Below are 18,550 nucleotides of genomic sequence, written 5' to 3'. Positions count from 1 at the left end.
CTGGCCTGCTGAAATATTTACGAAACTTCTGAATGATAAGAATTAAGAAAACGCTCACATGTACCAGCAGTTGGTCTTCTTTATCAGCATATAATGTATCCTGCATTGTAAATAATATAGGAACTAAATTTTAGAATGAGTTTAAGACGAATAATGGTGTCTGTTGATTACATTATTATCAGCTACATTCTGAAATTGTTAGTTATATGATGAAATTTGTTAATTTCACTTAGAAGTTTTTTGATATACTCAACTCAGCAGTTTTAGCTATCTGCAGAAACTTGAAATTTGTACCCTCTTCAGAAATAATAGGTTCTTATAAAGTTCATTGTAGATTATACTACGGCATTTTAAGTTACAATACACAAGTTGTGTTTTGAATTTATAGAAACTTTCTTTGATATTCAAGACAATCAAATTTTGTTCGTTCCTATCTTCAGAGCAGAGATGGCAAAAACAAACACAGAATCTCATGAGCACATATCGTGAAACTTGAGCTTCCATACAAATTCAGCGGGATTTCTAAATCATAGCTTTTGTGCCAATTCTTGACTTCGCTGTTCAATATTAGCTCAAAAAAACAAAAAAAGATAGATTCGTTCAAGATCCGCAGCATATTTCATGCAATATTGCATAATTGGTAACGAATTTATTATATTCATTCATATACAGTACTATAATCTAAATTTTAAATTTTGCCCTCAGGATTAGTATTGAATTATGAATTTTTATCACTTATAGAAAAAAGGAGCCGCTACCAAAAAGGCTGACACCAAAAAGCCAGAGCCTGCAAAAGAGGAACCCAAAAAGGTAAGCGAATTGATTTTCAGTAGAACAAATTCATTTTGAACAAACTTGATCGTTTTCCCACTATCTTCGAGATATCGAGAGACCAATCCGAAAGACCATTCAAAACCCGATTGACTCGTGAAGATCCGATAACATAAATCGAACGCTTTTCTGTGTTGTTTTCAGGAAGAAACCAAAAGACCCACCAATGTCTTAGCAATGTTCCGACCAAACCAAGTTCAAGAATTTAAAGAAGTAAGTATGAATTTTATACGAAGATTAACTTTTTGTCTGCTGCATAAAAACATTAGACAAAAAACTGAAAAATTCTTTAAAACATCTGATAAGTCGCTCTCTACTGGAAAAAGATAGTCTTTTAAACTCTTAACCACGTTTTACTTGTGCAAAAACAATTTGATAACATCATTGTAAGATGTAAATTTATGGATGAAAAACAAGAGTAACTATATTAAGTCTTGACATCTTATCTTCAGGCATTCACCATGATTGATCAGAATAGAGACGGTGTTATTGATATAGAAGATTTAAAAGATATGTTCTCCAATCTTGGTAAATACACTTTTACTTTTCATTGTCTATCATGCCGATCCTTACTTAGTTTTAAGATGGACGGCAGCCAATGGAGAGATTGCACAACTGCTGGGAATCCGAATGCCATTCGTGATATGTTTTTGTCCCACCAAACTTTTTCCCACTTTTGGCCAGTGCCAAAAGCAAAGAATTATTAGAATGAATTATAGTATCACCATTTACAATAAATGGCGCAAGTGTCGTTCCTCGTTTATGAAAATATGAACATGTCTTGACATAAAAAAAAAATCCTAATCTTGTTTTAATTAACAGGCCGAGTTCCACCAGATTCAGAATTGAAAGAAATGTTAAAAGAATCCCCTGGTACATTAAACTTCACTAATTTCCTTAACTTGTTTGGTGAAAAAATGAGTGGTACTGATCCAGAAAACACTATTTGCGATGCTTTCGCCATGTTTGATGATGAGGGCAAGGGATGGTTACCAGAAGAATAGTAAGTATTTATATCTGCTTTGAACTTTGGCATAGAAACCCACATTTATACAGAAATGCGCTGGATACGCCCGATAAGAACTATTGTTTCCCCAAATTATTTTGCGATTGCGACCGTAACTAGAACCTACTATTGAGAGCAATAGCCTCACATCTGTTCTTACGATTTCTGAGTTTGTAAAGGTTTGGCAAGTGCTTCTTCTCGATCTTTCCTATTGCCCAATAGTTAATGATAATCCTTTACTTTCAGCGTGAAAGATTTACTCCAGAATATGGGTGATAACTTCACACAAGATGAGGTACGTAAGATTTTAGAATTTATAAACCCGGCTAGCATCACTTTGTTACACATAAAATCCAATAAAATCGACCCACAGCATAAACAAAGGAAAATCCTTGCAAAGAGGTTTGGACAGGACCAGCTGCCTGCAGAAATCCATTAGAGCATGCTTGGTTGTTATCTTTATACCTTTTCAAACCCATTCATCTTGGTTAAAACATTAATACTTGCTGTTTTGTTTTCAGATTAAACAAACATGGAAAGAGGCCAATATCGAAAAGGGACGATTTGACTACAAAGCTTTCACTGGTTTGATCAAGGGTAAACAAACCGAAGAAGAAATGGCTGCATAAAAACGTAAACCATCTACCTGTAATCAACCTACCCATCGCGTGTGTGACCCTCAAGAAATGGCTTGCTTTTTCAATGTCGTCTATCGAATTTGAATGCAATGTAGTTCGATTCAAATGAATTTGTAAGAATATTCAAGGACTGTTTCCAATACAACCATCTCTGTAGGCAGCCTAAAGGGAACGGTGTGACTCGTACCATCAATGACCACGATTAATTGTTTTCATGTATATCATCGAAATTTCTGTGCCAAATTCGACAGACGTCAGTGCAGATAGTTAAAATGAGGGTAGAACTTTTTTTGTGTCTGATAATCATGTGACATTTTAAAACTGAATACTGTTTACAGAGATTCAGAGGTGATATTTGTAAATGTTTGTCCTAATTTATCAATAAATTCCTAAAACAAAACATATTTGTATTTGAATTTTTATGTCTTAGTGTCAATCTGCAATCGATGTCATTATTCTGATATCTGTGAGCAACACGAGGTCTGAATTTGCCTTCGCTACTTGGCATGCAGTCCAGTTAGCTAGCAGAATGTAAAAAAACGCTTATTGTGTCAAGCACCATCTGCTTGCTAAATGGATGCAATACATAATAGTTCCTCATACCATATGAATGAATACAGTTCATCCATAACCAAATGACTCGTATGGAACCCGACCTGGTCACAAAACAATGCTGACACTCTTCGGATGTGGTCATGCTCATTGAAGACCAATTTCCATGGAAGTTTATTTATGGATTCCCATCTTGAAGGGATTATAAAGAGGTTTTCTAAATTTGTTATGTGTATCGGGGACACTGATGGCATCAATATTTGCACCATTCCAATTTTCAGTCTGTGATTCCTGTAATTCCACATTATGTGTTTGAAAGTCAGAATATGTTTTTATTATATAGGCCATCAAACACTAGTATAAATAGGAACCATAGACGTTTCATTGAATATTGGAATGGTTCAAATTGATGCAAATAGTGTCCCTGATACATAATATACACAATGTACAAAACCTTTTTCAATCATTTTATTTATTGTTTATTGACAAATAAAAGCCCCATAATTCCCATAATACCTCAAACTAGGAATTGCACTTTATTTTCAATGTATTATTTAGACGAGTCGTCTTCTACTTTCAAACGCGGATAATTCTGGACACACGTTGATTTGACGGTGAGCTGTGAACACTATTACTGATTAGCCGAGCTAAACAATTTCCGTTTCTGAGACTTAAGCTACGATTAGTAAAACAATGGCGAATCTGTCCGTTTAAGGATCTAGTTTTAGCGATAATTAGAAACAGTTATTGAACTTGTGACCAGATATTTCCGAAATTTTACGCTTCACGAAAATAAAATGAGGTCCGATTAAGGTATTTGAATATTGACAAGCGTTTGAAAACAAGATGCGCCTACTTCATCAATAAATTTCCAATACACCAACTCTCGCAACTCTCAAATCTCGAATTATCAAATTCGAACTCATCGGAGATCTTGTGAATATGAGGCTACACATCAGATTTTATCACATTCTTACAACCGTTGCCCCTATCTCGATCACTCAATTTACATATTTTCAGTCGATTGAGGGCCTGTCATTAAGGTAAACTTTGTCAAATCGTTCTAACATATTACTCATCCGAGATCTCGTGGACCCTTGCCTACACACCAAATTTTATACAATTCTGGCAGAAACTGTTGGCTTGCGTTCACTAGCCACTCTTATCTTGCATACTATCAAGGACTGTTACTCTCTATATGATAGTCGGATAATGCTCAAATTCGAATTTATCCACACCTCTTGGGTTATTAAAAAGCTTAACACCAAATTTGATAAAAATCTGAAAACAACTGTTGCCCCTTTTGCGTTCCAGTATATATTGTGGATACCATCCTGCAGACAAAATTGTATAAAAACAAAAACTGTTGCCAATTATTGTGGACGGTGCGACGGCAATATAATGATATTACAAAGCTGACTTATAAATAAGCATGATATCCTTTTATTTTCAAAAGATTTTCATATTATAGCTTTGTAGGCTAATATAGGTATGTGATATATAATATATAATTAACATGAAGTTAAACTTTGGCAGTATGTGACGATTTTTTTCAAATTTGAAACGAAGTTATCACCCTTGACTCGTACGAGCCTAAAGGGATAGATTCGCCATTTTCGGGGGTCAAGCCTACCTTGGTCTCAGAAACGGGAATTGTTCAGCTTAGCTAATCGGTTAAGGTATTCACAGCTTAGCTAATCGGTTAAGGTATTCACAGATTTGCCTTTGAAAGTAAAAAAAATCGACTCTTTCTTTTACGAAATTTTATATTTTAAATATACGTTGATGTCGTCATGTGTTTACAGTAGACTTAATCATCCAGTCCTACTTCGTCTACTCACAGCTGTGACGAAATATATCTGGGTGTCAGAGACTAAATCAACATGGCGTCTTTGACGACGTTTAACTTTCGGATACCCCAATTCTCAGAGAGAAGATATGCTTGTGAACGAAATAAATGAAAAGTAAAATTTCTTGTTTGAGACCTATATGAAGGAATTATGCGATATTTGTACAGTTTTGGTACTTCAGAAGACTATTTACATAATATTCGAGGCCCACATCCACCCCCAAAACTGGCCAACGTCACTCTGTATCAAGAATTTATAAGCCATAGATATATCAATATACTTTTTGAAATATAAATATCCCCATAACCATTTCTTCAATTAATGAATACCACGAAGTAGTACTTTTCTTATTTTGGAACACGAATCAAACTCTGCATCTAATTATCGCAAGGTCGTATTTTGAAGAAGCAGAACTTCATTTTACAAAGTGCATCAAAGTGCTCTTCCATTTACCACATTATTTGATGGTACTGTGTATTTTCTTTATTCGTGTTGGCTAGTCGCACAGTAATAAAGAAAGCTATTCACTATGTTTCGTCTAATGGTCATCCTTTCAAACATGCCAAATTCGGCCAAAAGCTATTCTGTGTGGATATCACCACAACTAAAATCCAGCATCATAATGTCAATCCTTTAAACTTAGAGGAATTGTAAAGAGATTTTCTAAAAATTGTTTGTGTATCGGGGACACTGAAAGCATCAATTTTCACCATTCCAATTTTGAAAGAGACGTTCGCGTTCCAGAAATCCCACTAAAGTAAGTGGTTGATGACGTCACTAACCACGAAGAGCAAATTTTGCGATAAGTGACGTCATCAAAACACTAAAGTTATGTGAAATTGTAGAAACCAGACTGGAAATCGGAATGGTGCAAATTGTTAATCTCGGTGTCCCCGATACACATGAGAAATTTAGAAAACCTCGTTACAATCCCTTTAAAGGGACAGATGCGCCATTTTCGGGGGCTGACTTGGGTCTTGAATACATGTAAATAGTTTTCAGAAATACTAGAAGTGTGGGAACATCACACAATTCCTTCATAAATTAGAAGTTTCATTTACTATTTCCATATATTGATAATTCTGGACACACATGGATTTGAAGGCTCAAAATTCAATAGTGAGCTGTGTACACTATCTCTGATAAGGTTAGCTTAAAATAAATCCCCGTTTCTGAGACTAAGGTACGATTGGTCAAGTCTTAATCTCGAGGATAGACAACGAACTCGGTTAAATGTTATGATCATTTAGGTGTAAAGAATAAGACGACTGTTTCTCTGTGCACAGGTTTTTATTAATAAATTAGGACACATAAAAAAAACAATCCACATCAGGTAAAAGCCATGCAGAAGATGGGAAGCTTCAGATGGTATTTAGCCCCATCCCAGTAGCAAGTACTTGCTTACTGTAAATTAAGCGCTTAATCTAAATAGATCACACAATGCTCGGTACAGTGTATGTATGTAATGTAATTTAACACATGTATCTTACAATAGAAACAACAGATCAGACTTTACATATAATACAAATAACAGAATTTATTCAAATATCCTTCGTTGTAGGGGGGTAAGTTTGGACTCGAACGGCCTGAATATATAGGTACCATGCCCCAGATAAATAATAATAAATATGAAATGTATACACAGAATACAGTGATGAAAGAGAAGGTCAATTTCCATGGAAATTGTCAAAGGACAAAAGGGGGGAAAATTCAACTAGTTCTATTTCAAGGGTAAGGGATTTTTTCCTTCTTAAGACAAGATGATCTAGAACCTTCCAGGCCAACAGAAGGATGAGGCGAACCTCGGTCAAACGATACCGTATCTTATGACTTTCGCAAGGTAGAACGAACACATACCATGAACAGAAGCGATGGCCGAAAGTTGCAGAGTGACTTAGGAGCGCTCGATGATGGAGCCCGGGAGACTTTATTTATTTATTTTAAAATTTTGAAACTTCTGTTCTGCTCTCAACAAATATCAGTAATGGAATGCTGAACACTCTTTGGCCCGGAAGATTCCTGCATCAATTGTTTCAATAAATCATTTTTTTATATTCTAAATTTTCATATCACTATAAATAGTACACCCTGGTCGCGTTTGATCCTCTCAGCTGCTTTCAGTCTTATCTATGTCACAAGACACTAGTTAAAAAGAGTTCTACCCTGAGAGCATGCTAATTGCCCGAGGGTCACACGCGATAGGTGGGGTGATTATAATATATTGTTTATGGATGGTATTCGTCTTTATGCAGCTATTTCATCTTCTGACTGTTTACCCTTGATCAAACCAGTGAAAGTTTTGTAGTCAAATCTACCTTTTTCTATATTGGCTTCTTTCCACGTTTGTTTAATCTGAAACCAAATGAACGATTGTTAACAATTTTGGTAATCTGAATAAAATAAGTATCTTTGTGACCAAATAATTCCAAATTTTGAAACATATGTAGCTTGTTTCTTGGGTGTATAATGCATTTTGATTGTTTGGCCATAATCATATACTATGATCATATGTTTGAATTTGAATTTTGCGATTTTTGCTTTGAGCTAATATCAGCAATAAATCTTATAAACTACCCACCTCATCTTGTGTGAAGTTATCACCCATATTCTGGAGTAAATCTTTCAAACTGAAAATAAGAATGCAATCCTATTATATCAAGAAGCAGAGAGGCTATCCTTTTTGGCACGAAAGTGATACCAGGCCTTATATAACATGGGCTGAATGTTAGACAGGTCCAAGTCCGTATGTATTGGACCTAATTCTCACCCATGTAAAATAAAAAGTTTATTACTATTATTATTAAGGTCTATGAATTTGGATAACTGTTTACAGTTCTCGATTAAGTAATAGTTTAGTTATAGTATGTTACATTAAGTCTGCTGTAATCCTGTGCAATACAAAGGTCTCATAACATCCGACCGGGTGGAAGACTATATGAATATTATCCTTATATTGAATAGTAATATGCAGCTTCCGGATGAAACCAAATGATAACCCCAAAGCGATATGGAGAACTTAGTAACCACTCTTTGAAAGCTTGTTGTAGTGCTAAACCAGATGCTCTTCCAAGAATTAGGTCAAACTAAAATTTTACCTCCGTCTCAATCAAACTAGGGACTATGTTTCCAATGCCAAAACCTTTCCCCAATTTCAAAGCTCTTGATTCAAAAAAGTTGCTCTGTTTGTACTTACTATTCTTCTGGTAACCATCCCTTGGCCTCATCATCAAACATGGCGAAGGCGTCAATGATTGTGTTTTCTGGATCAGTACCACTCAATTTTTCACCAAACAAGTTAAGGAACGTTGTGAAGTTGAGGGCACCGGGGGCTTCTTTCAACATTTCATTTAATTCTGAATCTGGGGGAATTCGACCTGAAACACAATCACAAGTTCTTTTTCATCCATCCTTTTCGAATATATATCCTATTCAGATATTAGGCTAATTGTGAGCCAGACGACATATTATGATGCTTTCTTGAAACAAGTTCATGACTACGAACAAATAGGATTATATTGATGAAAATGACTAATCTTTGCTTTTGGTTTGCCGTCTCACTTCACTTCCGAAAACTGTGTTAGATGCGTCACATTCTAAGGTCGGAAAGGGCTATGTGCTATGAAAGGATTGAACCAATAACTAAACTTTATTTACCTAAGTTAGAGTACATATCTTTAAGATCTTCAAGATCAATGATACCATCTCTATTTTGATCGATCATGGTGAAAGCCTGAAGAAAATGTCATCAAATATTCTCAATTCTAACTATTGAAAAATGGTGGACGTGTACATGAAATCATATCATTGAAGGTGGGTGATGGGAACATTTGGAAAACGGTAGCAATTAGTACATGATAATTTGGGCAAAATATAGTTAGTATCCCATAGAATATTCACATTGCTACTACACATTGAAAGCTAGGCTAAGGCCCATTAAAGGGGGATAATACGTTGTTTTCTGGCACAAGAAAATATACTTTAATCTAATTTTTACAAAAATCTCTATACGATAAAAATTGGAAAATTGATACAAATTTGAATTAATTGTTAGTTTGTGATTGGTTAAAATACATTAACATTATATATCAAAATTAATAAATTAGTAAAAAAAAAACAACAAATCATTCAATTTATAAAAAATCCGAAAAAGTTCCAAAAAATTGAAAAATGTCGTTAAATTTTTGTTGAATGATTAGAGTTTTTATTCAGGCTTCTTAGACAATAGGTCTGTTATACCATTAGTCCATAATCTAAAGAAATATTAAATAAATGTTAATTGGCGCTATAAGTGCATCAAAGGGAATGCGGGAGCGAGCAGGACGCTGTCAAAATGCGAACGTTAGCATTGCCGTTATTCACTGGGGCGCTACACAGTGGCAGACATTTAACAAAAAATAAATAGGCTTAATAAATGAAAAAAAAATAATGAAATAAAAAAAAATGTTATGAAATAAAAAATAATACGCAAGCCACAACGAAAAATACTATAGCGGTTGACTAAAAGCAGGGATCATTTCAAGTCACCAAATTACCTGTTCCTTTGGGGGCACAGTGGGGCAAGGGAACTTAGTACACTAGGCATTATGTGTACATGGTTATGTTCATGTTTTATAACAAATAGCAACTTTTGTCCGTGATGCGCATCTCACGTAGCCAATTTATTGATTTAAAAGGTGACATCGCATATTCGCTGCAGCAAGCACAGCACAGATGAGGCGAACCGACTCAAGATTATACGGATTTGGTTAAATCGGATTACAATAATGCGGATTAGATAGAAATTACAGAAAAAGATATTAGCCAGGTGTCAAAAATATAATAAAAAAAATTACTGTGAAAATAAATTTTTAGCAGAGATTAAAAAAGATATCGTTCATGCATTCGATCGCGTTCAGTGTTAGATTAGTCCAAATTGTTTGAAATAAAAATATCGTTAGTTTGAATAAATTTGAAATTTTCATCATGCTATTGTAGACTTAAAGCACCTCTTTGAATTCCTGTACTTGGTTTGGGCGAAACATCGCAAATACGTTGGAAGTTGCTCGCTGAGCGCGTTTTGGCTCACTTTTTTCTCCTTCTTTGGATTTTTTGACTGCCTGAAATTATAAAACGTAGATTCCATTTAAAATAGGGTGTCTAGAAGAAAATGATCTTTGGGAGATCGCCTACCTCTTTCATTTCCTGCATGGTTTTCTGCGGAATTTTTTGGTAGATATTTGAACCTGTGCGAGCAGCCCGGCCACCACCTCCACCACCAGAAGGTTTAGGTTCTTCTTTCTTTGGTTCTTCCTTTGGTGGTTCTTCCTTTTTAGGTTCTTCCTTTTTGGCTTCTTCCTTCTTAGGTTCGGGTTTTTTAGGATCCGGCTTTTTAGGATCAGTCTTTTTGGCGAGGGCGCCCTTTTTCTGTTAATTGAGAAATAAGATATTGTGATAATTTGCTTGTGTTCTTCCTGAAAAATGCCTCTTTGAAATTATATTTTTTGATGAGAAATCTAAATTTTTTAGGCATTCTCAGAAAGAACCAAGGATATCTACAATTCTACTTCTAATTCAGACATCTACCATCTACCATCTAATCTAAAACTACATCTATAAACTATCGTGCACTTCAGCATGTAAGATCTGTATTAAATTACCATCAAAGGTCAGCCAATATGTATTGGGTTTTAAATTTCAAACTGATCTCATGCATAAGGGCTTCTCAATCGTTTCTCTGGTTGCCGTTAGGATCATGGCCATGGATTCACACAGCTAAATCCAGTTAGTATCTCTTTGCCTTTGACACATCCAATTTCTAGCCATCCTCCAATCTGGACAGTTCATAAAAATCATTATAACCAAATACCACTATACCTTCAGCGTGTATCCAAATATTTTAAAGATTAACAGAAAACAACACCACACAAAAAACACACAGAAGAATAGAGAAAAGAAATGAAATCGGAATATTTTTTTCGATTAGTTCTAAAAGTAAACTAGTCCATACTTGTTGAACTCAACTTTATAAATTCATGGATTATCTAAATACTTGCAACAATTGTCGTTATAGCTTAATCCAGATAAAGTTTATATCCCTGCAAACACTATTTTTTATAAGAAAGAAGAAAGAGAACAAGACAGAACATGCATATCGCCAATCGCTTACCTCTTCTGCCATTTTTGGTTCTGAAAAAGAAAGAAAAATTGAAATCATAAGTTAAATTGTAAACGAAGTAACAAAATTCTTGCTTACTTTTTACTCTACAATTTGGAATTTTATCAGCTTTTAGAATTAAAACGTAACATGGACCTTCGTATAGAATCACCGAGGCAGAGCATTTATAAATTCTATCGATAAAAATATCAGTTCCAAAACATTTTTATCGAAAATTTCACCAAAGTTCACAAAAGAAAACAAAATGGCGGCCATAGAATCTATAAATATAGGTGTAGGTGTAATGTTCCATGATGAGCTAGTTTCCATGGTAACGAACTATCAGGTATGTGTGGAATAAAAGTGTAATATGATAGTACACCTCTAGACAAGAATGTATATCCTATCATACACCTGATATATCTACTCATCTACATTACCCCGTGTACCATATGTTCACTCACTTTTCAACCATTGACTTCCTATCACCATTATTAATTACAATTTTTCATTTTAATTTACAATTAACTTAAGTCAAGTAATTAAAACCACTGGGCCACCTTCACCGTCTTGAAAATTTGCCAATTAGTTCGTTAACCTAGATTTTCCTAACTTAGTCGCGACTTTTAATTACTTTCTGAGTGTCAAATGAGCTGATAATCATACTTTTGAATAAATTAAAATTATGTGCATAAATTATAATATTTTATGCATTTGGAGCAATTTTTTAATTTAGTTCATTATACAGCCAATGTGGGACTTTGGACACAATTAGTTCAAGTTGCTGTATCCTAAATATGACTTTTAGATTTAGATTTCCAATGACTAAGATGTTTAAGGCTTCTTGAAAAAAATTCAATTTTGGCATCAATTTGATTTGTCTTTTATTCAAGGAATCTGTTTATATCAAAACTTTATACAAAAATTTCAGAAAAAGCTATCGTATTTTATATAAGTTTTATTATTTATATAAGAAATGTTGGTAGCGTATACAAATTATTATCTGACGAGTGATAAATACCAGTAGTAACGCACCTTAGACCACTTAACTTTTATCTCTATCGTACCACACTTCTCTTTCTATAAATATCTCTTGTAATTCGAGACGACTGATAATAATGATTCTGATTGTAGTGCATTTTACCGTGTAGTAATCCGTCTGGATATTCGAGTACACAGATCTGACAGTTTGATAACCGCCATACCACGTTCGCCATATTTGCATCAAAGATCATAATCTTTTGATCTTTCAGGTGATATGCCAAATGTTATTATGGAAAAAAAAGCATATCTGCTGATATCTGATTTGATTGGCATAGGGTTGATTTCACTTTTTTCGTCGGCAAAACCTATTTGTCGGAATGCTTGACGGCTACACGTTTCTCAAAATATTTACATAGATATCATAATTCTCTCGCGTATCTTTTTGTGAAAAGCGGCTTCGATTTTAAATTATTATATTCAAAAGTTACTAATATATTTCCTAGTCAGTTGAAATTTGAAGCATATAAAATTTTGTCCCTTTCAGCTGAAATTTCTATTAAAATGTTGCCAATTTTTATCTTTGATCTACTTAGCGGAAACGACTGTTGATAAAATCTAAGTGCATTTTAGAGCGTCAATAACCGATATGCAATGAAATATAAAGGTGTTCGAAAGGCGAAATGTCAAACGACGAGGATAGAAGGCGATGTAGTCATTGGGAAAATGTGCTGAACATCAATATCAATTACTCTATAACACATAGAACCACATTTGGAATCGAAGCCAAGAGCAAGGGAAGGAAAATGACATTTTTGACATGATGCCAACAATCATGCATTTATCTCCAGAGCGACTTCGAAGTTGTGCTGATAAAGTTATTATTCCTAAATGAAATAAAAATTTATTAAGATCACGGTTAATTAGCAAAAAGTCAGATTCATTCAAATAATTAACACGTAATTCCAACGAGAAGATAATTATAGAATTGCCTTTGACATTTATTCACCTTCACGTGAATAGCAGACGACCTTGGCATTTCAAGATGGCGGCTATGTCGTTTACCTGTAACGCTTCATTATTGGTCCATTTTTTATGGTTAACCTAATTCACACATTTCTGCATTGTCATCACATCTAATACATGATATTTCGCGCCAGTAGGTAATAATCCACATTATTCCATGCACTTTCATCATCTGATATCCAGTATTTCCTCACAGTCTCAGATTAGAAAGTTAGTAAAGAGACTTGATAAGCACGACTACAAGGTATGATATCCCGTTACGGTGCCTGTATTTGGCTTCAGATGGTATGTTTCTTATCTATTAGAATGTTTACTCCAAGCATAAATCGACAAAAACTCGCTACATCTTACCACCAAAAATGAGTCGTAGTAGCCACAATAGACTCTTGGAATCGAACTTAACGAAAATGTCTGGAAAATGTAGACTTATTCCAAATGTTAATGAACCGTTTTAAGATCTGCCAGAATTATAAATTCCGGAATTTAGACAGAAAGATATACGTCAAATCCATTATTTATACATTTCACTCAAAAGCAAGATTTAACAATATGAAACAAATTGATCATACGATTGCTTCCAACTGTATTGCTCTGTAGATAACGAAACTAAACGACCTCCGTGGAACTTTTTAACGCTTTGTTTTTTTTTTCTTAAAACTATACACAATCATTACGATAACGAATTCTAGCAGTTTTAGTAATATTTCTCTTACCTTTATGTGATGAATAGGGTCCCTAAAATCTAAAACAGTCTTTGGACTACAAGCAGACGACCGGGCTACACCGAGTGATGCTCGAAAGTGAACGTAACACTGATACTTATTCTCCTTACCCCGGTACCACGTGACGTCACGGCGCGTGCTCTCCATATCTGGGAATAATGGCTATCTCGCGCATCCACATGTGTGTGATTAGTTTCCTGGTAGGTTCCCATAGACAAAACTTCAGATAAGAAGGTTTACCATTGACCGGCCTGAATAGTTTTTGTAATTGGATGACCGTTAATAAACTGTCTAATTAGTTTTATCAAAACAATTACATATCGTTACGGACGTTACGTAATATTTACTCTTCATATTTTAAGATTCCTGCATTTTGGTACCATCTGTATGGTTATCATTGAAATTAGATAGATTTATGATCCACATGAATAGTTAGTTATCTTTTAATCCTATATCGTAACATCTGTTAAATATCAATCGGAACCTAATATTCTAAGATGTCATACTATGGAAACTTAATGGGTGTAAGTGCAAGTTTGACCGGAAGTTTTAGAAACAGAAGCCATAATTATTTGAAGTTCGTCTTAAGAAATCGACGGATTCAAAATTTTATTTCATTGATGGAATAGTTAATCCTTTTTGTATGTTATTTTAAAATAACTATGCTCAAATTAACATTTTTTTTTTCAAACATAAGATCAAATAGCATGGCAAAAAGTACCGAAAATATGTCTGGCTATCTCCAAATGATAGCGCGAATTAGATGTGGCATTAGACCATATAAAGATAGAGTTAGAAAATGATATGACATTAGACAATGTAATGATAGAGTTAAAAAAAATAATGTGACATGGGACGATGTAATTATAGAGCTAGAAATTGATGTGACATTAGACAACGTAATTATAGAGCTAGAAATTGATGTGACATTAGACAATGTATTATAGAGCTGGACATTGATGTGACATTAGACAATGTAATTATAGAGCTAGAAATTGATGTGACATTAGACCACGTAATCATAGAGCTAGAAATTGATGTGACATTAGACAACGTAATTATAGAGCTAGAAATTGATGTGACATTAGACCATGTAATCATAGAGCTAGAAATTGGTGTGACATTAGACAATGTAAAGATAGAGCTAGAAATTGATGTGAGATTAGACCATGTAAAGATAGTTTTAGAAATTGATGTGACATTAAACCACATAATCATAGAGCTAGAAATGTGACTTTAGACCATGTAAAGATAGAACTAGAATTGGATGTAACAGTGGACCATGTGACATTAGACCATGTTAAGATTGAGCTAGAAAATGATGTGACATTGGACCACGTAAAGATAGAGCTAGAAAATGATGTGACATTAGACCATGTGAAGATAAAGCTAGAAATTGATGTGACATTGGACCATGCAAAGATAGAGCTAGAATTGGATGTAACAGTTGACCATGTGGCATTGGACATACTAGGATTAATGCGAAAGGGGTCAAAACTACTCCTAATTCATTTCTCTTATGAATTAAGCAATGTAAATATCATGATAAGATACAGATGTAATTTGATGTAAAATTATACCATGAAAATATTGAACTTTGAACCCAGAAAAAGCGTGATATAATTGAATAGGATTGAAAACGATATTTTGTTGTAAAATGGTTAAGGCAGAATTGAATTCGTTGCGACATAGACAATAATTCATTGAAGTCATTGAACTGAAATTTTAAGACACAACAAGAGTTAATTTTTGATAATGGAACTGAACATTAAATTTTCAGATTAAAGACCATGAAATTATCACTCGTTGACAGAGTTCAAGCAAGTTCTAATACCAATAAACCTATATTTGATTCAGGTCTTATAAGCTGATGTTATTGTACTATTGATGTTGTTGTCGTTGTTGATGATGTTGATGTTGATGTTGATCATGATGATGAAGATGGGGTGGTTGTTGTTGTAACTGAGGTTGTTATCGTTTCCAACTGTTGTTCTTTGTGAAAAGACATTAAAAGATAAGGAATTGTGTCTGACTTTCGTGTTTCAATTATCCGGAGTCTGGTAAATAAAATGATTCATTCTTGAAACCATTGATATAGACCTACTATTTATATTTAATGGCTTTACCATCAGTTTGTGAAATCTGTGTTTAAATTAAACATCGGGTATAAGGTGAAAACTTCACAATTATGCTGTTACAATAAGGCATTCAGTACACATAACTGCGTGGTAATAATTTATTTAGATAAAACGTAAACTTATGAGAGATTTTGATCTAAGAATTCCTGATGTGAGATAAACAGGTGAAGACAATTGAAGTTTTCAATACAGTTATTCAATATTTTGATATCTTATTTTGAAATGGAATGGAAATGCACTGCATTGATTTGGGAATTTCTAGGTAGTAAAATGTCCCTAAATCTTTATATCTGGGTAAAAATAACTTGACTGTAAATTTTATGTAAATGATTCTGTTAAACAGACCCGTAGCTACACAAATTGATCGACCTATATACAAATAAGCACCAAATTGCCGCTCCGGATATATCACTTGCCCTTCCCCCTTCCTCCCTCACCTGCCTCCCTCTCCCGAACAATCGAAGTCTGACTACGGGCCTGCCCTGCTGTTAAATTGGCTAGTTTACGGGAAAATTTATTGTCATGTACAAATGCTATTGTTAAATTTCTCTGTTTCGGCAAAGTTTGATCGAATATTTGAGAAGATTTCAAGAAATCAAAAAATCTTTTTCGACAAAAAACGTGAATGGGAATGACAAATGGTCAAATTATAAGAAATATCGCTGTATATCTTTTTCATAATTGCAAAGTATGATACGTGTAAATGAAGATTTTTCTGGAAGTGTCATCGTTTAGTACATACCAGTCACATGCAGTGATCTGTTATTTGTACAGATCAGAATTAGAGTACTGTAGACCTACTAATCTAAGTAAAGGTATCAATGTTAATTATGACGAAGTAAAGTAAATATCTCTGTTATTGATAGTATCTGTTTAATCTATACCACAGATGCTTGTTAATATTTCTATAGAAATACAATATAGTGTACTAGTTATAATGGTATAGTAGAGGGGAAATAGTTTTCGTGCATGTATTTGGTAGAATGCTGTATTCGGTGGTAGTAAAATGGTTACTTTAGCCATTGCCATTATTGGTACCGAACTATTAATTAAATCCGTAGTGAGGTTGAAACTTACTCTACCGGAACCAGATCCGATGGTATTTTCTGCCGGAACATCTCCATGGACTTAGCTTTTTCTTTTTTTTTCTTCTTTTTTTGAGGGGTGGGGGTGGTATTAAAGGTTTAAAGCAGATTGAGGGATTTTACAATACAGTTAATCGCTCGAAAAAACAAATTCGAATCACAAAATTTCGGATGTACTTCGTTCTGCGTAATTATCTTACGCGAAGTACAATGGTGAAAAGAAATTACAACTTAGTCATTCTTTAGCCAACATTATTTGAACTATTATAGTTTAGACTCAGATGCGCAGACTCGAAAAATCATTCAGTTACAAAATTAAAATGTTTGTTTAGAAATAAACAGAGCGGAAAGGTTCCACATGCACCATCTTAGATCAATCTCACCGATTTCTTATTAACATGTTACCATAGCAACTTATACTATATCGTAATATATCGCTTGGCAACTCTCCCCCTAATATGGGCATCCCAATGTCATGACGAACGCATCTTCTGAGAAATCTAGTCTGCTATTGCGCGTGCCTATCACTATAGTTCCACACGGTGTAGCCTAGTCTCGCGCCCACCTGAACACAAAAAGTCTTGAACTTCCAGAATTAATTATACCTGAGTGGGGAATTTCTGGTTCAAAAACTAGTACAATACATTATCGACTAGTCAAAAGTCTATAAAAACTTAACACTCTACTTTTCGCGCGAAAAGTGCAGAAATGCATTAATTGTATTGTCTTAAAAGGAAGGTTTTTAAAATTGTTTAGATGTATAACCGGGGACACTTTTTTCTTATCTTGTATCGGGAACATTGATAGCATCAATTTGCACTAACCCAATTTTCAGTCAGACGCCTGTGGCTCCTGCAATTCCACTAAAACCTAGTGTTTGATGACGTCACTTTTTATGCTTTATCGCAGGGTCCTTCGAGATTAGTGACGTAAACGGAATTGCGTGCGACCGAAAATTGAGATAGTGTTAATTGATGCTACCAGTGTCCCCGATACACGATCAGAAAAAAGTGTCCCCGATATACCTAAACAGTTTTGAAAAATACTTAGTTTTAATGAAAATACAGGAAACCATGGAAACTAACCCTAACGCGCCCTTAGTTCTATATTTGGTATGGCGTTTTGAATATTATCACGGTATCATTAATATGAAAAAAAAATAACATCAATTTGGTGTTTCCATGTGGAATTCCTTCAGAAATTGAAAGTGCTCTGATTAGAAAGCTACGTTTAAAAGTTAATGTTACGAGAAGAATATTACAAAGTTGAATACAAATTGTTCTGAAAGCGTATCGGGGCCATTATTAGTCAAATTTTTCTTCAGCTTTCTGCTTTTCCTGTAGCAATAATAGAGATGCTTAACTGTATATGATGCTACTATATCAAAAGCTGTCACACCATAAAACGACTTAAAATCGGAATGGTGATATCGCTGCTATCGCATAAAAAGTTTTGAAAAACATCTGGCCCTGTAAGATAGATTACATGTTATTGGATTGTGAAGATGAGAAACGTAAAAAGTGTTATTAACATAATTTGTTAATGTTGTATGATGTCTAACACCGTCAAGGTAGAAACAAAAATAAAT

The 18,550-nt window shown here is 34.3% G+C and overlaps 2 protein-coding genes across 2 annotated transcripts; one reads left to right on the top strand and one right to left on the bottom strand.

Moving 5' to 3' along the window:
• Positions 1 to 1,008: 1,008 nt before the first annotated feature.
• Positions 1,009 to 2,466, top strand: LOTGIDRAFT_124501 (hypothetical protein; the record flags this gene model as incomplete). Its single annotated transcript, XM_009061367.1, has 5 exons — positions 1,009 to 1,044; positions 1,284 to 1,359; positions 1,654 to 1,834; positions 2,084 to 2,132; positions 2,359 to 2,466. The coding sequence occupies 5 exons, from the start codon at positions 1,009 to 1,011 to the stop codon at positions 2,464 to 2,466; spliced, it is 450 nt and encodes a 149-aa protein (XP_009059615.1).
• A 4,655-nt stretch (positions 2,467 to 7,121) lies between these two features.
• On the bottom strand, positions 7,122 to 10,064 carry LOTGIDRAFT_164867 (hypothetical protein; the record flags this gene model as incomplete). The annotated part of the gene is made up of 5 exons (XM_009061366.1): positions 7,122 to 7,229; positions 7,456 to 7,504; positions 8,071 to 8,251; positions 8,532 to 8,607; positions 10,047 to 10,064. 5 exons carry the CDS (start codon positions 10,062 to 10,064, stop codon positions 7,122 to 7,124), a joined length of 432 nt encoding a protein of 143 aa, XP_009059614.1.
• Between the last annotated feature and the right edge of the window lie 8,486 nt (positions 10,065 to 18,550).

Source organism: Lottia gigantea (genome assembly GCF_000327385.1).
Source record: "Lottia gigantea unplaced genomic scaffold LOTGIsca_47, whole genome shotgun sequence".
In the NCBI taxonomy this organism is placed as follows: Eukaryota; Metazoa; Mollusca; class Gastropoda; family Lottiidae; genus Lottia; species Lottia gigantea.
Note: the sequence above shows the minus strand (reverse complement) of the source record. Positions and strands in the feature narration are given on the sequence as shown.